This window comes from Salvelinus namaycush, chromosome 3 (genome assembly GCF_016432855.1).
Source record: "Salvelinus namaycush isolate Seneca chromosome 3, SaNama_1.0, whole genome shotgun sequence".
Taxonomy (NCBI): Eukaryota; Metazoa; Chordata; class Actinopteri; order Salmoniformes; family Salmonidae; genus Salvelinus; species Salvelinus namaycush.
Genome location: NC_052309.1, coordinates 49060456 through 49084618, shown reverse-complemented (window position 1 = coordinate 49084618; position 24163 = coordinate 49060456). Strand labels below are relative to the sequence as shown.

General features: G+C 42.5%; 1 protein-coding gene across 1 annotated transcript in view; it reads left to right on the top strand.

The window, feature by feature from the left end:
* LOC120032074 (SH3 and PX domain-containing protein 2B-like) overlaps window positions 1-24163 on the top strand; it is an 86850-nt gene that overhangs the window by 18498 nt on the left and 44189 nt on the right. The window contains exon 3 of the mRNA XM_038978023.1: window positions 6289-6364. Coding sequence (XP_038833951.1) covers window positions 6289-6364 — 76 coding nt within the window. The remainder of the gene's footprint in view (window positions 1-6288; window positions 6365-24163) is intronic.

Here is a 24163-nt window from a genome sequence, read left to right as displayed (position 1 = left end):
GGTGATCCTAACTGACTTAAGACAGGGCATTTTTACTAGTATTAAATGTCAGGAATTGTGAAACTGAGTTTCAGCGTATTTGGCTGAGGTGTATGTAAACTTCAGACTTCAACTGTACTGTATTTTATACCATCTATTGCATCTTCCCTATGCCACTCTGTCATTGCTCATCCATATATTTATGTGTATATATTATTATTCCATTCATTTACTTAGATTTGTGTGCATTAGGTAGTTGTTATGGAACTGTTAGATTACATGTTAGATATTGCTGCACTGTCAGAACTAGAAGCACAAGCAACTCACTACACTCTCAATAACATCTGATAACCATGTGTATATGACCAATAATATTTGATTTGATTTGATAGTATCGATTCATGTATATAAAAAAAAATACACAACATTTGGAGTTACGAGGTTTTCATTTGACAGCGACAATATAATATCAATCTAGCTGAATAACAGAATTGATTTGGTAAAGTGTAACAGAGTAAAAAGTAAGTTATTTCCTTTAGAAATTGCTTGAGTAAGAATGCAAGTACAGCCCACAGAGAGTAACTACAAAAGTACTAATTCATCATTGGACATGGAATGTGTTACAACCCACCTCTGCCCGCGGGCCGCCAGTTAGGAAATCCTGCAATAGGGTATTCTATTCTTCTTGACATAGAAATTGTGGTCCATTACTTCATTTTGTATGTATGTATTCATGTTTGATGACAATTATTATGTATAAATTGTGGTCTATTGTCTGTCTCAGTGAAGCTGATCTATCATCCATAGACAGACTAAACCTTGAGGAATTTTGACTTCAGCAGGACAAATGAGATGGGAGTGGTATCTTTGCTTTGCTCCACTTTTTCCCCCCAAGCTAGCTTACTGGTGTCTCCTGCCTTTGTTTATGACCGTCGGAAGTGGTTTCTAGTGTTCGTCCAGGCGTCACTATGCCAGACTTGAAATGTGAGAGTAGTTTGCTGCTCAGTTCTTTCCCTTTTGAATTTGATTTTCTCCCTTTAAAAAAAATCTGCAGTTTGGAAACCATGTGGTGAGCCAGCACATTGCTTACAGGGCTGACCGATGCAGTGGCAGGAAATGCATGTCTAAACCAAGTTTCCTTGCCTCGCTGTCTGTTGACGTTTCTCAACAGCTAGGGGGGAGTGTTTTCAACAACCCTTATTGAAAACACATGTTGGTCTTTTTCGTATGATTCACTCCTTTTTAAACAACATTTTTTCCAGAACCCTTGCAAGGCACAAAAAAAGTTTGAAAATGAAGCTAGTGAGTTTGGTGTTTCCTGCTGTTGTCAAAGACAAGACATATTCCCATCGGTAGAACAACATTGGTTGTGGAGATGGAAGCATCCCTTTATGATCTTGATTGAAAGAAGCCTTGCGGAGCCAGTCTTCTCTGATCAGCTAAAGGCTGATGACATCAACTTCTCTGCTATGCTTCTCTGGCAACTTCTGGGTCTCTTGTGTCCTACCTCCCTGCTCAGCATTGGTATGTGTCACACTAAAGTAGCCGTCTCAATGAGAGATATAGTCCACATCAGAGAGTTTTAGCATGAAGATATGAGGAGGGGTGGGTGAGTGATGGCGGGAGCTTGTAAGGAGGGGTGGTGTGTGGGGAGGGGTAGAGGGAGTTTGTAGTCTACTGTTGAGCCGGTTTAAAATTCTAGAAAGAGATGTGGTTGTCAGAGGAGGCCTTGAACACACTCATTCATGTCCCACTCATTCATGTCCCACTCTCAGATGAAGAGCAGAAGGCTATGATGAGACTGAGTGATGTCACAGAGGAGGATATGAACCAGACGAATGATAGCCGGCCGCCGCAAATGATCTTACTCTCTGACCAAACAAGATTCTGTCCAATTAGTACATGTATTTGAAGTTGGACAGTTAAGCCTGTATTCTGTTAGGTATAGTAATATAACCCACAAAGGAATGCCTGTTATACTCCCCTGGCTGTGATGTCATACCTCCCAGCATACATCACACATGGGGCCACATTCGCTGTGGTATCCTTGTTTACTCCTTAACAGTCATTAACAGCCCTCTTTTTCATCAGAATTAGTTAGTTTGCCCTCAAAGTTAGTTCTCATGTTATTACCATTACACATGGTAATGTAGGCATTTATACATTCATTCAGAGTAAAAAACCTCCTGAGATCTAACTTAGTTTTTCTCAATTCTTCAGTCTGCACCGTATTCCGTAAAATATGTAGTACTGTTTTGTTTTGACTGAAATGAACAGTACCAATGCCTAGAAAACTCCCCTTGTCAAATGAAGTCAGTCTTTACCATTTTGTTGCTTGAACCCTTAAACCTATCCTCAAGTCATTCATGTGAGTGACGTGTACATGATGTAACTGGCTGTCTGCAGCAGCAGAGACTACAATATACAGACCCCTTTTTACACATTTTGTTACGTTAGTTTTATTCTAAAATGGATTTTAAAAATATATATACATATATCATCAATCGACACATAATACCCCATAATGACAAAGAGAAAACAAGTTTACAATTTCTGCACATTTCTATTAAAAAAAAAACTGAAATACCTTATTTACATAAGTATTCAGACCCTTTTCTATGAGATTCGGTGCATCCTGTTTCCATTGACCATCTTGAGATGTTTCTACAACTTGATTGGAGTCCACCTGTGGTAAATTCAATTTATTGGACATGATTTGGAAAGGCACACACCTGTCTATATAAGGTCCCACAGTTGACAGTGCATGTCAGAGTATAAACCAAGCCATGAGGTCGAAGGAATTGTCCGTAGAGCTCCGAGACAGGATTGTGTCGAGGCACAGATCTGGAGAAGGGTACCAAAGTACAGAGATATCCTTGATGAAAACCTGCTCAAGACCTCAGACTGGCGCGACGGTTCACCTTCCAACAGGACAACAACCCTAAGCACACAGCCAAGACAATGCAGGAGTGGCTTCAGGACAAGTCTCAATGTCATTGAGTGGCACAGCCAGAGCCCGGACTTGAACCCGATCAAACATCTCTGGAGAGACCTAAAAATAGCTGTGCAGCAACGCTCCCCATCCAACCTGACAGAGCTTGAGAGGATCTGCAGAGAAGAAGGGGAGAAACTCCCCAAATACAGGTGTGCCAATCTTGTAGCGTCATACCCAAGAAGACTGTAATCACAGCCAAAGGTGCATAAACAAAGTGCTGAGTAAAGGGTTTGAATACTTATGTGAATGTGATATTTCAAACCTGTTTTAGCTTGGTCATTATGAGGTATTGTGTGTAGATTGAGGGGGGGAAAACAATTTAGTCAAATTTAGAATAAGGCTGTAATGTAACTAAATGTGGCAAAAGTCAAGGGGTCTGAATACTTTCCGAATGCTCTGTATTCCCTTCAGTCAGATGGTTTTTCTCATCTGAGACAGCAGCTCTGATTACAGGCCACAGACAGGGTGTTGGAGCGATGGTAAAGAGAGACAGAGTCAGTCAGGGTGTGGCTCCCCGCTAGACGCATGGGAACAATTACAGCGTGTGGGGTATTATTTTCTCTCTCCCTAAGGAGGATCTGTGAAATGAGGCATCTGCCTCTATCCAGACAGATAGTCGTCATGTGTATTTACTCCAAAGTATTTTTTCTCTGCTTTCTCTTTGTTCCACAGAAGAAGGTGTGCTGTGGTTGGAAGTATGATTTACCAAGCGCTTCCCTAATTGCCATTTACAGGACTGGTGTCCTTGGCTCCTTGCTGATCTTGTCTTTTTCTCCTGTTTCTGCACCAGTCAGTTCTTCTCATAATGTAGCTTTTGTTGGGTCTCATTAGTAGAAACAGCTCAGTACATGTTCATTTCATGGGGTGGGTATTATTGGGTCTATCTATCGGGATATGGATGATTTAGTTCAAACTAAATTAAGATGTACATTACATAGGGATTTGTATGTGAAGAGCTTTAATAGATGATTAACTTAACAAACATGTTTAAATGTTGTTTATTGGGAAATATATAGCACATGGTGTGATTTGAATAGTCCTTGGAATATTAGGTGGAGCATTAGTTTCTGGAGAGATGAAGGGTTGCAGATGATAGGAAAGCATACAGGAGAATTATGGATATTGAATAGGGAGGTGCAGGAAGTAACAAGGTTGATAGTAAATAGGAGTATATGACTTCCAAGCAGGTAGGGTTTAATATGATGGTAAAGTGGATAGTCATTAATGTAATTAGTATGGTCAGTAGGCTGTTGATTAACCATGGTTGCAATAATGAGAGGAAGATGGGCACAAGAGAGTTGTGGATATGACATTACAGTACTTTAAGATAAGATCAGTGACAATAATTAACAAGGTATAGAAGGTGCTTTTTACTCTGCGAATGAAATGTTCTTTACCTCCTTGATATCCATCATATGTCTTTGCCAAACATCCCTTTGGATCCACAGCATTGGAGCACAACCATAACCTTTCTCTCACCTCAAACCTCTTCACTGCTCACTCTTCTCTGTTTGCTTTGGCTTCACACACCAACAGACTTATGGTTTCTTTCACAGACAGCCATTTGCAGTGTGACTATAGCTTTGCATTGAGTTAATTTATACAGCTGCGTGTAGACTGTGTATTCCCAAGAACTCTGCTGTTACTGGTCCAAAACCATAGTGCTGACTGTCATAGCAACATTATTGCACGAGTCTTGCAAGGGATTACAAGGGATACGGAGAAATCTTTACAGCTAACTTTACTGGCATTTTTTATTATTTTATATATTTTTTACCCGTTTTTCTCCCCAATTTCGTGGTATCCAATTGGTTGTTAGTCTTGTCCCATCGCTGAAACTCCCGTACGGACTCAAGATAGGTGAAGGTCGAAAGCCGTGCGTCCTCCGAAACACAACTCAGCCAAGCCACTGCTTCTTGACACAATGCCCACTTAACCCGGATGCCACCCGCACCAATGTGTCGAAGGAAACACCGTACACCTGACGACCGTGTCAGCGTGCATTGCGCCCGGCCTGCCACAGGAGTTGCTAGTGCGCAATGGGACAAGAGCATTCCTGCCCGCCAAACCCTCCCCTAACCCGGATGATGCTGGGCCAATTGTGCATCGCCCCATGGGTCTCCCGGTCACGGCCTGCTGAGACAGAGCCTGGACTCGAACCAGGATCTCTAGTGGCACAGCTAGGCGAAGGTCCACTTAGAACACTGCACCACTCGGGAGGCCCCAACTTTACTGGCTTTTAATTTGTAGTAAGACCACTAGTAAGACAGGTTTGAGAGAAAAGGCCCCTTCTCTCTGCGAGTCAAATACAGGCCCTTCTAAACAAGCCCATCTATAAATCCGAACTGTACTTTGGAGAAGACGCCAGCAGTGTTTCCTATTGCATGGGCCTTGTGATGTGATGGTCCAGTAGTAATTTTCCACCAGTGCAGGAAGTGGGATGCTCCAAACAGACAGTGTCTTCATCACCAGCCCCACTAGCCATTCAGATCACTGCTTGCTGCCCACATCATAAACCTAGTTGATTCTAACTCTGGTCTGTCTCTGTGTAGAAGACAAAACAGAAATCTAGTATTTGTGAGGTCTGTCTATTCTCCAAAACAAAGTGAAGAAATCCCCCCCCCCCATCTATTCTCCAAAACAAAGTGAAGAAATCCCCCCTGTCTATTCTCCAAAACAAAGTGAAGAAATCCTCCCCCCCTCATCTATTCTCCAAAACAAAGTGAAGAAATCCCCTCCCCATCTATTCTCCAAAACAAAGTGAAGAAATCCCCCCCGTCTATTCTCCAAAACAAAGTGAAGAAATCCTCCCCCCCTCATCTATTCTCCAAAACAAAGTGAAGAAATCTCCACCCTCATCTATTCTCCAAAACAAAGTGAAGAAATCCTCCCCACCCTCATCTATTCTCCAAAACAAAGTGAAGAAATCCTCCCCCCCCCCCTCATCTATTCTCCAAAACAAAGTGAAGAAATCCTCCCCCCCTCATCTATTCTCCAAAACAAAGTGAAGAAATCCCCCCCAGTTCTGACACTGACAATCCACTCTAGGCTCGTAAATTTAATGTAATAGGAAATGAACATTCCTATTTAATCTAGGAGCACTGTTGTTCTCTTTGACTCCAGGACACGTAGCATATGTAGCCTAGCTACCCCATCGAGAAATACCATCTGCTGAGTGTATTTCTAATAATTGGTAAAGCCAGTCCTTTTAGGAATTGCTGAATTGTACAAAATGTACAACCCCCCCTGCAGTGATGTTGTTTTGTATGATAGCATGTGTTTAACTCCCCGCGTTGTTGACACACTGTTTTCAGATGGAGCTTCTGGATAAGTTCCCAGTGGAAGGAGGGCAGAAAGACCCCAAGCGCAGAATCATCCCTTTTCTACCAGGTAAGAGTTAAAACACACTGCTACTGGCTGACACTCCCAGCTCATTTGATGCTGTAAGGATGGATGGATGGTAGGCCCCTTACTTGCCCTGGATGGTTGGAGCTGTCTGGCTAATGTTGGTGAGCAAGGAAAGGCAGGAAGCACAAGATCCAGTGCAAGGTTTTTATTTTAAGGCTCGGAGGCTTGGAGCAGGTGTAGATATTTAGAAAATATACAAATCATCCAACAATATGCCAGGCTCAAAGTAAATAAATGGATAAAAAAGCAAGTCAAATGAATTTAAACGACTGAAGATCAGTCTGACTAGCCCCTAGAGCTCAGAAAACCCCTAACTAACCCGTGCAGAGACTGGCTGCCATCTTCCTCCCCCATAAAGCTCTACACCTGAGCATTTATAACCTGACAGAGACCAGGTGACAAGAAACACTTGTAATTGAATGCATTTTCTCAACCTAAGCCAATAAATACTTAGCAAAGTAGCAACTCTACAGTTTAGATACTATAACCTTTACGATACAGAAATATATAGAATACTTGTAAAGAGCTCGACTAGAGAGGAAACCCCCCAATTAGTAATGGAGTGTCTTCTTAATAAGCAGACCATGGTCACCTGCACACTTGGTGGCCACACCCATCCACATGCTGCAAGACAGATCTCACACAAATGTTTGTAAGTACTGCTTTAGACTAGAAACATAATTAATACACTTTCTGATTTACTTCTCATGTCTTCTATAATTTAGATTTAAGGTTTAGAAATGTAGACTAGATCAAACAGGTAACACACTCAACCAAAATGTATTGATTTGGTGATGTGCCCAAGCAATTATATCACCATGTATACTGTGAAATGGGACTTGTAAGGAAGCACAGAGTTCACTTTCTAACAGGTGCCATTATGCCTAAGCATCCAAATCAACAAAGCAGCAGAGTTAAGAGAATTAAGAAAGTACGAGCTGCTACATTGCACTCTGTGCAATACACCAATGGAATCCACACCCCTCATGAGCACACTATTTCCTTTACCAGAGCACAGTTTTGTTTTTGTCTATAAACTGATTAGCAAAGTAAATTGCTACTCATTTTAGTTTCTCCAATACTGTCCATCAAACACTTTAAGCACAAGGTGACAGATTGAATTAACACTTGGCGCACTTATTAGCAACTCTTGAAACAAAGCCTTTAGTGTCTCATGTGAGTAATCCATGTGAGGTTTAGGTGTGAAAGACCTACCACTGGCCCCTCCCCTGCTGGGTTTGGTAAGGGGGTGTGTGTGGAGGGTAGCAAGGTACTAGGTGAGCTGCCGGTCTGGAACTCATTGAGGGATCGCACACAGGGTCCAGGGACTTCAGGTGCTCAGCTGTGTTTGTTTAATGAACTCTGGAAGGAGAGAGACAGAACGAGAAAGGATAACGGCGTAAGAGGGAACGACACAGACCTGGGATACTAGACCATATTACTCCCACGTTGATTCATATACTGTTATAAATGTATGCTCATACATCTGTGAAGAAAGATGAATTCCCGAGCACTCTTAACCATGTTTAGTTTCTTTCTCTGTAATAAACTCCCACTAGTTCCAGTCACACAGAGTACATCTGTGGCGACCTGGGAAAACCGGTCACATGGTGGATAGATTTTTTTCCAACTTCTCATTGTTCTGAAAACTACAAAATTGTCCCCAATCCAGAGCTGTTTAAATCACTGAGATACAGTATATTTACATTGGAAACCAAGTTGAGCTTTTAAAGTGAGAAAATCATTCAAAGATTATTTCATTCTAATTCCATTGAGGCATGAGAGAAACACCAACACTCAAGCTTGATTGTCACTATTTATTTTTTAAACAGCAACTGCTGCTGAAAATGTGCATTACAGTGCCTTCAGGAAGTATGCATACCCCTCAACTTGTAACACTTTGTTGTGTTACAGCCTGAATTCAAAATTGATTAATCATACAGTTGGTTGGAAGTTTACATACACCTTAGCCAAATACATTTAAACTCAGTTCTTCACAATTCCTGACATTTAATCCAAGTAAAAATTCCCTGTTTTAGGTCAGTTAGGATCACCACTTCATTTTAAGAATGTGAACTGTCAGGATAATAATAGAGAGAATGATTTATTTCAGCTTTTATTTCTTTCATCACATTCCCAATGGGTCAGAAGTTCACATACACTCAATTATTATTTGGTAGCATTGCCTTTAAATTGTTTAACTTGGGTCAAACATTTCGGGTAGCCTTCCACAAGACGTTGGGAGAACTTTGGCCCATTCCTCCTGACAGAGCTGGTGTAACTGAGTCAGGTTTGTAATGCCTCCTTGCTTGCACAAGACTTTTTCAGTTCTCCCCACAAATTTTCTGTAGGATTGAGGTCAGGGCTTTGTGATGGCCACTCCAATACCTTGACTTTGTTGTCCTTAAGCCATTTTGCCACAACTTTGGAAGTATGCTTGGGGTCAATGTCCATTTGGAAGACCCATTTTTGACCAAGCTTTAACTTCCTGACTGATGTCTTGAGATGTTGCTTCAATATATCCACATAATTTTCCTACCTCATGATGCCATCTATTTTGTGAAGTGCACTAGTCCCTCCTGCAGCAAAGCACCCCCACAACATGATGCTGCCACCCCTGTGCTTCACGGTTGGGATGGTGTTCTTCGGCAAAAACATAAACCCAAAAGTATTGACAGCAAAACAATGTAGCAAGGAAATAATTTTAAATGTGAATGCAAATGATTTTTAAATCAATGCTGAAAACATTATATTATACCACTTCTGGTTTACCGGCACAGTTCCGGTAAAAAGCTGAGGGATGGGGCTGGAGAAAGGCAACCACTCAAATCCAGAGACTACACTATGGCTGAAAGAACTGACCATCCATTATCTAAATTGTAGTTTTTACCATGTTTTTAGGCTATACACTGTGGGTTTACTCCAATGTCAGTAAACAAGGCAAATGTTAAGTTCTTACAAGTGAAACTGCAAATTTGTTTCTCCACATGTGAACTTGCAATTACACATCTGAAAGTGTGATTTTCACATGGTGAAACTGCATATCCGATTCTCACGTGAAAGTAAACATGTGGCAGCAAATTTCACATGTGAAGCTGCAAGTCATGCGAGGTGAAAACGTGTTATTCTCCTCACACGTGAAAAGGTGGTGTTAGCATGTGAAATCTACATTTAATACATGTGAAAATATTGTTTGACATGTGGAATTTAAGACCAACATGTGAAAACAGCCATTTCACAAAATGGACATATTTTTTTGTAAGGGAGAGGGAGTGTCTGTGACACACACCTTGCAGAGTTAGGGTACACCGGTTGTTTTACGAAGCATGTGACATAACGTCTTGATTCTATTTGAGTGCTCCATGGTGAAGACCACCTTAGATCCGGTGCTGGCCACCAGATCCATGAATATGCACACTTCACCATCTTACCCTAAGGGACAAAACATGTTTTTAGTTTTTAGTCTTATTTATTTGGGTACACAAGTAAATTGGTCATGGAGACCCAAATGTTTTTTTTAAAACATACATTTTTATTAAAAGAGCACATAAAGAACACATATCATACATATACACAACTTGTCTTTACTAAGGAGCGTAGTTACATTCACATGTTAAGGGTACATTTCGGCTGTATAGAGCAAATATTTCAAGAGTCTGAATAAGTATAGAATTTGGATTAAGTCACACAAAAACAACAAACAAACAAAAAGCCCATAAATTACACAATAAGACCCATACGATATGACAGGAACTCTGACCAGACACCTTCATACCTATGCTGTCAATGTAGCAAGATTGATGTAATTCTCTCCATGTCAGCAAGTTCCCCGCATAGACCTAACCACATATCTTTGGAAGGTGCATGTTCATTTTCCCAGCATTTTGTTACACATTTCCTTGCTGCTGCTAAAAGATGATATATCAATTTAAGTGGAGAGGATCGGAGTGTATCCACAGGAACAATACCTATTTGTCCACACTGCCTCGAGACCCAAATGTTTTAACACACACAGGGACTTTCTCCCTCTTCACACGTGTGTGTGTGTGTGTGTGTGTGTGTGTGTGTGTGTGTGTGTGTGTGTGTGTGTGTGTGTGTGTGTGTGTGTGTGTGTGTGTGTGTGTGTGTGTGTGTGTGTGTGTGTGTGTGTGTGTGTGTGTGTGTGTGTGCACATGTGTGTCTAAGTAATCTCTCTAAATCAATTAACACAATCTTGTTAGCTAATTTGTTTTATGGGACACAGCAGGAATGAAAAATACCATGGCTGGTGAGATAACCTAGTCAGTGAAACATTTAGGCGAGCTAGGAGCTTTTCTTCAAACTGCAAGCCTGTCACTCCCACAACACTAGCATTGACCTATCTTGAACAAATAGAAAGTAGATGCAGGAAGTCTGATCGTTATAAAGTCTGGCTAACTAATGCAGTTGTGTACTTAGCTAGCTTACCTTAATTCTGTTTGAAGATGATCTCTCCATGACGAGGTGATATAATTGGATTCCTCACTTTGTTGACCATCTTTGGGACCGCTCATAAAATAATAATAGATTGCCGGTAATTCAGAGTGTATTAGCTAGCTAAATCAAACATTGCTATTTGTATGAGAAGTCAGTATATATCAGCTTCAAAGATGATTGTTGACTGAGAAAGCAGGAACTGGAAGACTGCATGCACTAGGCTACTATTGGATGACATGGGCTACTATTGGATGACATGAGCCCAATCTGAATTCTCACCCCCTCAACGATTTAAAAGCAGTGGATTGGTGTAAGTATAGGGAGACATTTCATCTAATACTATTACGTCTTTGAGGTGAATGAAGGCAAATGGAAAAGCCATAGCAAGAAATGGAATGCGGCTCAAAAAAGGACTAAAGATGACCAAAGCTGCCTCGCTTCCAACAAGTTTACAATGATATCGATTGCTTGCTACTTAAAATCTAAATAACCAGCCTGATTTCATTGATCCGTAGCATGTTATCTTGAGTGGGCCAAGTCAGCTGCAACAATCACAAGGGGAAGTTTGAACTAGTGTTTTCGCATTGGATTGGTCGTGCTAGCTAACATGTCAACCTTGGAAATTAACCATTTCCCTGTAGTAATCATAAAATATTTTGTTACGGAACAGAAATATAAAACGTAACATGTAAAGTTTTGGTCCAATGTTTCATGAGCTGAAAAGGGCCCAGACATGTTCTATACGCACAGAAAGCTTATTTCTCTCAAAAAATGTGCTTACATCCTTGTTAGTAAGCATTTCTCCTTCACCAAGATAATCCATCCACGGGACATGTGTGGCATATAAAGAAGCTGATTAAACAGCATGATCATTACACAGGTGCACCTTGTGCTGGGGATAATAAAAGCCCACAAAATGTGCAGTTGTGTCACAACACAATGCCACAGATGTCTCAAGTTGAAGGAGTGTGTAATTGGCACGCTGACTGCAGGAATGTCCACCAGAGCTGTTGACAGATAATTTAATGTTAAATTCTCTACCATAAGCCGCATCCAACGTAGTTTTAGAGAACTTAGTGGTATGTCCAATCGGCATCACAACCACATGTAACCACACCAGCCCAGGACCTCCACATCCAGCTTCTTCACCTTCGGGATGGTTTGAGACCAGCCACTCGGACAGCTGATGAAACTGGGTTTGCACAAACTGTCAGAAACCACACGAGGGAAGCTCATCTGCATGCTCGTCGTCCTCTCCAGGGTCTTGACCTGACTACAGTCCAGCGTTATAAGCAACTTCAGTGGGCAAATGCTCACATTCTATGGCCACTGGCACACTGGAGAAGTGTGTTCATCACAGATGACTCCCAGTTCCAACTGTGCCGGGCAGATGGCGTGTAAGGCATTGTGTGGGCGAGCGGTTTGTTGACGTTGTGAACGGAGTGCCCCATGGTGGCAGGTATGGTATGGGCAGGCATAAGCTACGGACAGTGAACAGAATTGCATTTATCAATGGCAATTTGAATGCACACAGATACCATGACGAGATCCTGAGGCCCATTGTTGTGCCATTCATCTGCCGCCATCACCTCATGTTTCAGCATGATAATGCACGGCCCCATGTCTCAAGGATCTGTACACAATTCCTGGAAGCTGAAAATGTCCCAGTTCTTCATTGGCCTGCATGCTCACTAGACAGGTCACCCATTGAGCATGTTTGGGATGCTCTGGATCAACGTGTATGACAGCATGTTCCAGTTCCCGCCAATATCCAGCAATTCCGCAGCCATTGAAGAGTGGGACAACATTCCACAATCAACAGCCTGATGAACTCTGTGAAGGAGATGTGTCGCACTGCATTCGGCAAATGGTGGTCACACCAGACACTGACTGGTTTTCTGAATCACTCCCCTACTTTTTTTTCTAAAGACATCTGCGACCAGATACATATCTTCATTACCAGTGATGTGAAATCTATGGATTAGGGCGTATTGAATTTATTTAAATGACTGATTTCCATATATGAACTGTAAGTCAGTAAAATCTTTGAAATTGTTGAATTTATATTTTTGTTCAGTGTACATTAATAAACGGTTTGAAGCAGGGTTCCCCAACTGGCATCCTACGGGTTGAATTTGGTCCCCCAAGTGCTAAGCAAAACATAAAACAATTTTGTTGTTGGAGATGAGACTAATAACACCAGCATGATTTTAATTTAGGAAATCTGTTCCAAAGTATACCCACACATATCTACAGTATGTGACTGTATACAAATGTAAGCAAGGTTTGAAATAGTTTTAGTCAAATATATCAGTTTGGGCTTCTTGTGGTCAATTTGCAGTCTACAAATGATATGTAATTGCAGTGCTTGACTTTTTCCAAATGTTGTTACATTAAAGCCTAATTCTAAAATGTATTAAATAAATCAATTTCCTCATCAATCTACACACAATATCCCATAATGACAAAGCGAAAACTAGTTTTTGGACATTTTTGCAAATCAAATCAAAGTTTATTTGTCACGTGCGCCGAATACAACAGACCTTACAGTGAAATGCTTACTTACAGGCTCTAACCAATAGTGCGGGGAAAAAAAGGTATGTGTGTCTGTAGGTAAGTAAAGAAATAAAACAGTAAAAAGACATTTGAAAATAACAGTAGCAAGGCTATATACAGACACCGGTTAGTCAGGCTTATTGAGGTAGTATGTACATGTAGGTATGGTTAAAGTGACTATGCATATATGATGAACAGAGAGTAGCAGCAGCGTAAAAGAGGGGTTGGGGAGCACACAATGCAAGTAGTCTGGGTAACCATTTGGTTACCTGTTCAGGAGTCTTATGGCTTGGGGGTAAAAACTGTTGAGAAGCCTTATTGTCCTAGACTTGGCACTCCGGTACCGCTTGCCATGCGGTAGTAGAGAGAACAGTCTATGACTGGGGTGGCTGGGATCTTTGACAATTTTTAGGGCCTTCCTCTGACACCGCCTGGTGTAGAGGTCCTGGATGGCAGGCAGTTTTACCCCAGTGATGTACTGGGCTGTACGCACTACCCTCTGAAGTGCCTTGCGGTCGGAGGCCGAGCAATTGCCGTACCAGGCAGTGATGCAACCGGTCAGGATGCTCTCGATGTTGCAGCTGTAGAACCTTTTGAGGATCTCAGGACCAATGCTAAATCTTTTTAGTTTCCTGAGCGGGAATAGGCTTTGTTGCGCCCTCTTCACGACTGCCATGGTGTGTTTGGACCATTCTAGTTTGTTGTTGATGTGGACACCAAGGAACTTGAAGCTCTCAACCTGCTCCACTACAGCCCCGTCGATGAGAATGGGGGCGTGTTCGGTGCTCCTTTTCCTGTAGTCCACAATCATCTCCTTAGTCTTGGTTACGTTGAGGGATAGGTTGTTATTCTGGCACCACCCGGCCAGGTCTCTGACCTCCTCCCTATAGGCTGTCTCGTCGTTGTCGATGATCAAGCCTACCACTGTTGTGTCGTCTGCAAACTTAATGATGGTGTTGGAGTCGTGCCTGGCTATGCAGTCGTGGGTGAACAGGGAGTATAGGAGGGGACTGAGCACGCACCCCTGGGGAGTTCCAGTGTTGAGGATCAGCGTGGCAGAATTTGCTACCTACCCTCACCACCTGGGTGCAGGATGTCCAGGATCCAGTTGCAGAGGGAGGTGTTTAGTCCCAGGTTCCTTAGCTTAGTGATGAGCTTTGAGGGTACTATGGTGTTGAACACTGAGCTGTAGTCAATGAATAGCATTCTCACATAGGTGTTCCTTTTGTCCAGGTGGGAAAGGGCAGTGTGGAGTGCAATAGAGATTCCATCATCTGTGGATCTGTTTGGGTGGTATGCAAATTGGAGTGGGTCTAGGGTTTCTGGGATAATGGTGTTGATGTAAGCCATTACCAGCCTTTCAAAGCACTTCATGGCTACGGACCTGAGTGCTACGGGTCTGTAGTCATTTAGGCAGGTTGTCTTTGTGTTCTTGGGCACAGGGACTATGGTGGTCTGCTTGAAACATGTTGAAATGTTAAAAGATCCGGCCCCCTGACCATCCGCTCAAGAACATATCTGCCAGTGGCTGAATCTAGTTGAGGATTCCTGGTTTAAAGTATCCAAAAATAATTTCTTATTTTTCCCAACAATGAACGGTTATCGTATGCCGCATCACCTCAAAATCTAGGCCTGCTGTTTTGAGTTGTTGGTCTCCCTTGAATGAAATGTCATTGAAGTGAGTAGCTCAAAATTATTTCAGGTGGTTCCCATTTGAACTCCTACGTCTAAATACTCCCTTCTCTGCCCACTCGTCTTTCAGAATGGGACCGGAAAGACATTCTGTTAGTATTTGACATCCTGCTATGTCAAAGACACCATGTGGTCTGGCAGGGTCTAGTAGCCTCTGTTTAACTTCTGCTGCTCTTTGAGAACTGTGGCATGGCCCGATTTTGCACAGCAAATTTCGGTCTGCACTCACGACCACATGGTCAGGGAAACAGTTGCAGACCAACTGGCAAATCTGGTCGACTCAGACCAAACCAACAAGACACGGAAGTGGTTTTCCTGTCAGGACTTAGTTTGTACTTCAAGGCCTCATTTTGTTTTCACTTCTTTGGCCTCTTAGGATCAGAAAAGTCATTCTGTCTGCTTGGTGTTTCCCCCCACTCACCGTGGTTATGATTCAGCATACGAGTCAGCAGTCAACTCTTCAATGTTGTGAATGAGATCAATTGAATCAATGTTGACAGAGGGTTTAATGATGAATGTTTGTATATCCAGGCTGTCTGACGACCTCAGTGACTGTCACAGCACGGAGCTATGTCAGCTTCCACACAGCTTAATTTATTCATATCAGGAGCCAAGGCAAATTTGCTCTTAACTTCAAAATAGCAGCTACACAAATGGCGCCATGGAACTGAATAATTCCATGGAACTGCATAAATTGTCTCTATTAAGAACCTATATTTATGTAACACTTGTGTAGCCTATGTCATTTGGTCATGCCTCCCCTAAAGAGAATAACAAAGTCTTTTGTACTTAAGTGCTGTGTACCGGTAAACAAAGCAGGCCATTCTACAGCAACATGGGAAGTGGCTGTATCAGTCAGCATCTGGAACCCCTGTAATTACTTAACACACATACCGTCTACCCTCTCCACAGACATGCCTCTTTCCAGCACTCAGCCCAAAACGCAATTCATTAGCCCAGGGGTTCACAGGCTTTTTTGGACTCGGGACCCCTTTTGTGATAGCAAATTCATCAGGAACCCAGCAAATTCATCAGGAACCCACTTAAAATCATAACACAACTCTGACTTGAGTGCGGTAAAAATAGCATACAAAGGAGTTACACTATGACTGTTGCAGCGCATGGCCGGACTAACCAAGTCTCAGGCCTTTGGAAAGAACATTAAAAGAAAAGTCCTAGTCTTCGTGTCAGACAATTTTGCAGTTCATGGTAATATCCCAATTCTACACATTTTGCCATGGGACAGCAAGACAATTTAGCAGTTAAAGCTTAAATTAGTGCAACATTTTTGGGGGGGAGATACAAGAAGTATTGACTTGAGAACGGAATCATTTATGGAGGACTGTGGATCCCTGTGAGCCTCCCAAGCCCTGTTGTGCATCTAAGGGTAGCCTCTTTTGTAGATTAACAATATTACATTGTATTGTACCCTCTAAACTAGTTCTACAGACCCCTTGGCCAAATTCATATAATCTGTTGTTGCCAACAACACATTTTTAAAAGACACTATTTCACATGACAGTTTCCTGTGGCTGCCCTGGGTAGGTATTGTGTTGAGTAGCGGACTTGAGATAAGTCGCTCTCTGGGCAATAAAAGCTGTTTTATACACCGCTGGCCGTCACAGATTTGCCATGAATTCTGCCTATCTGGCCCAACCTTGACTCTGAACTGTAACAGCCATTTTATATTCCCCTAAAAAATAGACCTTTCATCAAATGCACCCGTGATCATGTGGAATATACAAAGAGGGCAGTGTTGAGTCGATTTTCCCCTTGACCCCAGAGAACTTGGAAAAGTGTCAAGAAAGCTTTCTATTTGAGGACTGAGAGTGAGAATAGTGGTCAAATTTCAAGTCTCCTGACTCCGTTTTAATAAACTGTTCTGGGAATGTGTCTGGACTATCAGCAAGCCAAGGTAGAGGAACTATAATTCACACCTTTAAGAGGAGAGAAGGCTTGTCTAATGGGGGGGTGCGTGTGGCTGATGTCAATGGAGTGCTATCAGCCACATGGAAACCACATCTTTTTGTGTTTGATACCATTCCAATTACTCCATTCCAGCCATTATTATGAGCCGTCATCTCTATTTTATACACTCGTAAGCAACGGATGTGGCTGAAATAACCAAAACCACTAATTAGAAGTGATGCCCACATACGTACGGTACGCGTGTGCACGCGGGCGCGCACATGTATGTACAGTGCATTCGGAAAGTATTCAGACCCCTTCACTTTTTCCACTGTTATGTGAAATTATTTTTTCCCCCTCATGTACGCACAATACCCCATAGTGAAAACAGGTTTAGAAAGTTTTTCAAATGTATTAAAAATAAAAACCTTATTTACGTAAATATTTATACCATTTGCTATGAGACTCAATTGAGCTTAGGTGCATCCTGTTTCCATTGATCATCCTTGAGATATATTTCTACAACTTGGAGTAAATTTAATATATTTGGAAAGGCAAACACCTGTCTATATAAAGGTCCCACAGTTGACAGTGCATGTCAGAGCAAAAACCAAGCCATTAGGTCAAAATAATTGTCCGTAGGGCTCTGAGACAGGATTGTGTGGAAGCACATATCTGGGGAAGGGTACCAAAACATTTCTGCAGCATTGAAGGTTCCCCAAGAACACAGTGGCTTCCATCATTCTTAAATGGAAGAAGTTTGGATCGACCAAGACTCTTCCTAGAGCTGGTCGCCCAGCCAAACTTAGCAATCGGGGGAGAAGGGCCTTGGTCAAGGAGCAGACCAAGAACCCGATGGTCACTCTGACAGAGCTCCAGAGTTCCACTTTGGAGATGGAAGGACAACCATCTCTGCAGCACTGCACCAATCAGGTATTTATGGTACAGTGGCCAGACCAAAACCACTCCTCAGTAAAAGGCACATGACAGCCCACTTGGAGTTTGCCAAAAGGCACCTAAATGACTCAGGCCATGAGAAACAAGATTCTCTGGTCTGATGAAACTACATGAGATTTTTGGTTCCAACCGCCATGTCTTTGTGAGACGCAGAGTAGGTGAACGGATGATCTCCGTATGTGTGGTTCCCACCGTGAAGAATTGAAGTGGTGGTGTGATGGTGTGGGGGTGCTTTGCTGGTGACACTGTCAGTGATTTCTTTAGAATTCAAGGCACACTTAACCAGCATGGCTACCACAGCATTCTGCAGCGATACACCATCCCATCTGGTTTGTGCTTAGTGGGACTATCATTTGTTTTTCCAACAGGACAATGACCCAAAACACACCTCCAGGCTATGTAAGGGCTATTTGACCAAGAAGGAGAGTGATGGAGTGCTGCATCAGATGACCTGGCCTCCACAATCACTCGACCTCATCCCAATTGAGATGGTTTGGGATGAGTTGGACCACAAAGTGAAGGAAAAGCAGCCAACAGGTGCTCAGCATATGTGGGAACTCCTTCAAGACTGTTGGAAAAGCATTCCAGGTGAAGCTGGCTGAGAGAATGCCAAGCGTGTGCAAAGCTGTCATCAAGGCAAAGGGTGGCTACTTTGAAGAATCTAAAATATATTTTGATTTGTTTAACACTTTTTTGGTTACTACATAATTCCATATGTGTTGATATCTTCACTATTATTCTACAATGTAGAAAATAGTGCAATAAAGAAAAACCCTGGAATGAGTAGGTGTGTCCAAACTTTTGACTGGTACTGTGTGTATATATAGTAATCTGTGGACTGAATGTCACCCAGGCGGTTTATGCCACCAGTCATGTTATGTACTGACCAGGATGTGACAATTCCTAAAGGAAGGGCAGAAAGTGTATCAGCGAATGAAACATTGTCAGCAGTGGCGGAGCTGTGGTGAACACAGTCGGTTCATTGCTCTTGCCTCATGAACTGCACCCCACCCTGTGAGTGAGTCTGTCGTCACCACCTCGCTCGAAGACACTAACCCTAGGGGGAAGTGCCTGAAGCAAAGATCGAGAGGGTCTTCCAGTGACGGAGAGCCGAGAGACAGTCTGTGGTCAACTTAAATCTTTTGAGTGTGGTGCAGACGTGGACACAGGCAATGGAGCAGTTACCCAACGCTCAGTAGTCCTAGTGGTAGTACCAAGATGGACGCCATCAACCCCAGCACTAGGTGACCACGTTTTGAGCGTGACCGAGCGCCCCCTGTTGAGAACAGGGAGAGGCACTGTCGGAATGACGTGATAAGGCCTTCCGAGAGTGTGGCCCAACGAGAGAGAGAATCCATCTTGACCCCCTAGGTATTCTATTCTCTGTGATATTACCAAACAACTCTTTCTGGTTGATCTTGAACCCTAGCTCGTTGAGGTGGGTTACTAGAGAAGCCGTGTCTCGTACCACCTGCTCCTGTGTCGGGGAGCAAAGCATGTAATCGTCTATGTAAGCAGATACTCCCTTGATTCTCGGGGGTGCTAGAGCTGCCACTACACACTTGCTGAACATTTGGGTAGCGTATGTTAGCCCCAAGGGGACAGCGAGGTATTCGTAGGCTTTTCCTTGAAAGGCAAACCTGAGAACTCCTGCGTGTCGGCAGAGTACTTTGTACCCTCTACTTTTCCCACTAAGTTACAGCCCGAATTAAAAATGGATTACATTGAGATTTGTCACTTCCCTACACACAATACCCCATGTTAAAGTGGAATTATGTTTAGATTTTCTTTTACAAATGCATTTTTAAAAATGAAAAGCTTTAGTATTCAGCCCCTTTGTTATGGCAAGCCTAAATAAGTTCAGGAGTACTAATGTGCTTAGCAAATCACAAATTGCATGGACTCAATGTGTGCTGTAGCTAGAGTTTTTAAATAACTACCTCATCTCTGTACCCCACACATAATGATCTGTATACTCCTGCAGTTGAGCAGTTCATTTCAAAACAGATTCAGCCGCAAAGACCAGGGATGTTTTCCAATGCCTCGCAAAGGGCACCTATTGGTTTGCAACAAGGCACTAAAGTAAAACTTCAAAGAAATGTAGCAAAGCAATTTGGTTTTAGTCCTGAACACCAAGTGTTATGTTTGGGGCAAATTACCAAGTACCATGCTACATATTTCCAAGCATAGTGGTGGCTGCATCATGTTATGGGTATGCTTGTAATTGTTAAGGACTGTGGAGTTTCAGGATAAAAACTAAAATAAACTGATTGGAACTAAGCTCTGGCAAAATTGTAGAGGTTCACCTGGTTGTCTGCTTTCCACCAGACACTGGGAGATGAATTCACCTTTCAGCAGGACAATAACCTAAAACAAAGCCAAAGTTACACTGGAGTTGCTTACCAAAAAGGCAGTGAATGTTCTTGAGTGGCCAATTTAGAGTTGACTTAAATCTGCTTGAAAATCTATGGCAAGACCTGAAAATGGTTGTCTAGCAATGATCAACAAACATAGAGCTTGAAGAATTTTGAAAATAATAAAGGACAAATGTTGTACAATCCAGGTGTGCAAAGCTCTTAGAGACTTACCCAGAAAGATTCACAGCTGTAATCGCTGCCAGGGGGGTTGAATAGTTATCTAATCAAGATAGTGGAAGAAAAATGCTAACATTTGTAAAAACAAAAATAAGAATGCAGTTGTGTCAAAAAGGACAATTAAATTCATTATAATCCCACTTTAACAAAATGTGGAAAACGTCAAGGGGTCTGAATACTTAAGGGACTGTATATGAAAATAAGCGTTGTGCAGGTCGACTGAAGTGAACCAGTCGCTTTGACAAATAGAGCGAGCATAGCAAACTGTACCCCTTTGTGACTGTTGACAAGACCCAGGGGTGGACTGCACATGTGTGCAAATTCCCTTCTCTTGCAGCGAGTTGCCCACTAGTCAGATGACTCTCGCTCACCAGTGGTGCCAGAGAACTCTTTTGTTGTATTTTTGCTCTGTTCCCTCGGCAAGATGCTTTAATGTGACAGAGACTTTTATTACAAAGGGCAGCGTTATAACACTGGGATTTGGGGATAGTTCATAATAGCGACAGAGCATTTGTCTTCCTGCCTCAGCTGCTGTGAAAGTAGCACTGGGGGCACTTGGGTGTCGAGTTGACCATTGACCAGAACAAATGTGACCAACCTGATAAGAGCATATACAGTGGGGAGAACAAGTATTTGATACACTGCCGATTTTGCAGGTTTTCCTACTTACAAAGCATGTAGAGGTCTGTAATTTTTATCATAGGTACACTTCAACTGTGAGAGACGGAAAAAATCGAGAAAATCACATTGTATGATTTTGAAGTAATTAATTTGCATTTTATTGCATGACATAAGTATTTGACCACCTACCAACCAGTAAGAATTCTGGCTCTCACAGACCTGTTAGTTTTTCTTTAAGAAGCCCTCCTGTTCTCCACTCATTACCTGTATTAACTGCACCTGTTTGAACTCGTTACCTGTATAAAAGACACCTGTCCACACACTCAATCAAACAGACTCCAACCTCTCCACAATGGCCAAGACCAGAGAGCTGTGTAAGGACATCATGGATAGAATTGTAGACCTGCACAAGGCTGGGATGGGCTACGGGACAACTTCACAGTTGAAGTGTACCTATGATAAAAAATTACAGACCTCTACATGCTTTGTAAGTAGGAAAACCTGCAAAATCGGCAGTGTATCAAATACTTGTTCTCCCCACTGTATATGCTCCTATCTATCCCTGTTTCTAATAAAATAAAATAAAGCCCTACAAATCTCACTACTCCCATTACCCCCACCCAAAATACCACCCAAACCCCATCCCCATCCAACCTTTCTGACCCTGTCAAACAAACTCGCCCTTTCTACATCATCCAATTCTGAGGAGAGCGTCAGGAGTATTAGAGAACTCTTCACAAGGAAGAGAGGTGAGAATGACCAGAGGTGGTGTGTGCCCGCTCTGTCTCCAACAGACGCTGTGATTGGTACTTCAGTTAGAGAATCCGCTAGAGCGAATCCCCATGAAATATCTAGAAGATATATTTGAAATGGAACTCAATACTTTTTCGGAGGCCTATTTGTTGTTATTGTTGGTGACCTCAAACCCAGACCAGCCGGTGGCCATATCTGTGGCTGCGTGATAAGGACCATATATTTTAGATGTCATCCACTATATTTGATCATGAATTCATGACAAGACACAAGAAGGATAAACTATTCACAGTGCACTTAACAACTTTCATTGTACTTTCAGAGTTGGGTTACTCATGAGGCCAGCCACTGTATTAGCCTGCTAGTAGGTCTCCATTCTAAAGGAATGGACTACATTCGTGGCCAAAAGTTTTGAGAATGACACAAATATACATTTTTACAAAGTCTGCTGCCTCAGTTTGTATGATGCCAATTTGCATATACTCCAGAATGTTATGAAGAGTGATCAGATGAATTGCAATGAATTGCGAAGTCCCTCTTTGCCATGCAAATTAACTGAATCCCCCCAAAACATTTCCACTGCATTTCAGCCCTGCCACAAAAGGACCAGCTGACATAATGTCAGTGATTCTCTCGTTAACACAGGTGTGAGTGTTGACGAGGACAAGGCTGGAGATCACTCTGTCATGCTGATTGAGTTCGAATAAGACTGGAAGGTTCAAAAGGAGGGTGCTGCTTGGAATCATTGTTCTTCCTCTGTCAACCATGGTTACCTGCACTGAAACACGTGCCGTCATCATTGCTTTGCACAAAAAGGGCTTCACAGGAAAGGATATTGCTGCCAGTAAGATTGCACCTAAATCAACCATTTATCGGATCATCAACAACTTCAAGGAGAGAGGTTCAATTGTTTTGAAGAAAGCTTCAGGGCGCCCAAGAAAGTCCAGCAAGCGCGAGGACCATCTCCTAAAGTTGATTCAGCTGCGGGATCGGGGCACCACCAGTACAGAGCTTGCTCAGGAATGGCAGCAGGCAGGTGTGAGTGCATCCGCATGCACAGTGAGGCGAAGACTTTTGGAGGATGGCCTGGTGTCAAGAAGGGCAGCAAAGAAGCCACTTCTCTCCAGGAAAAACATCAGAGACAGACTGATATTCTGCAAAAGGTACAGGGATTGGACTGCTGAGGACTGGGGTAAAGTCATGTTCTCTGATGAATCCCCTTTCCGATTGTTTGGGGCATCCGGAAAAAAGCTTGTCCGGAGAAGACAAGGTGAGTGCTAACATCAGTCCTGTGTCATGCCAACAGTAAAGCATCCTGAGACCATTCATGTGTGGGGTTGCTTCTCAGCCAAGGGAGTGGGCTCACTCACAATTTTGCCTAAGAACACAGTCATGAACAAAGAATGGTACCAACACATCCTCCGAGAGCAACTTCTCCCAAACATCCAGGAACAGTTTGGTGATGAACAATGCCTTTCCAGCATGATGGAGCACCTTGCCATAAGGCAAAAGTGATAACTAAGTGGCTCGGGGAACAAAACATCGATATTTTGAGTCCATGGCCAGGAAACTCCCCAGACCTTAATCCCATTGAGAACTTGTGGTCAATCAAAAACCCACAAATTCTGACAAACTCCAAGCATTGATTATGCAAGAATGGGCTGCCATCAGTCAGGATGTGGCCCAGAAGTTAGTTGACAGCATGCCAGGGTGGATTGCAGAGGTCTTGAAAAAGAACGGTCAACACTGCAAATATTGACTCTCTGCATCAACTTCATGTAATTGTCAATAAAAGCCTTTGACACTAATGAAATGCTTGTAATTATACTTCAGTATTCCATAGTAACATCTGACAAAAATATCTAAAGACACTGAAGCAGCAAACTTTGTGAAAATTTATATTTGTGTCATTCTCAAAACTTTTGGCCACGACTGTACAGTCTCTACACAAGCCCACTGTATGTATGCCTACTCTTACCATTCCGAATATGCCATGAGATCATTTGTTGTGAGAAAATGTAATCAGTCTCTATTAGTATTTGTTTATACGTGTCTACACAAGCCCACTCAATATAGCCTAGCCTACTCATTGTTCTTCATAATTGTAACATACGTTATGTAGGCCTGCTGTTACCATTCTAAATGCACCATGAGATCATGTGTTGTTTAAGTGATAATGCCCTCGAAGCTGTTGTTTGGAGGATATATTGTATTGGCACGGGTGTTGTTGTTGGCAAACCGTGCC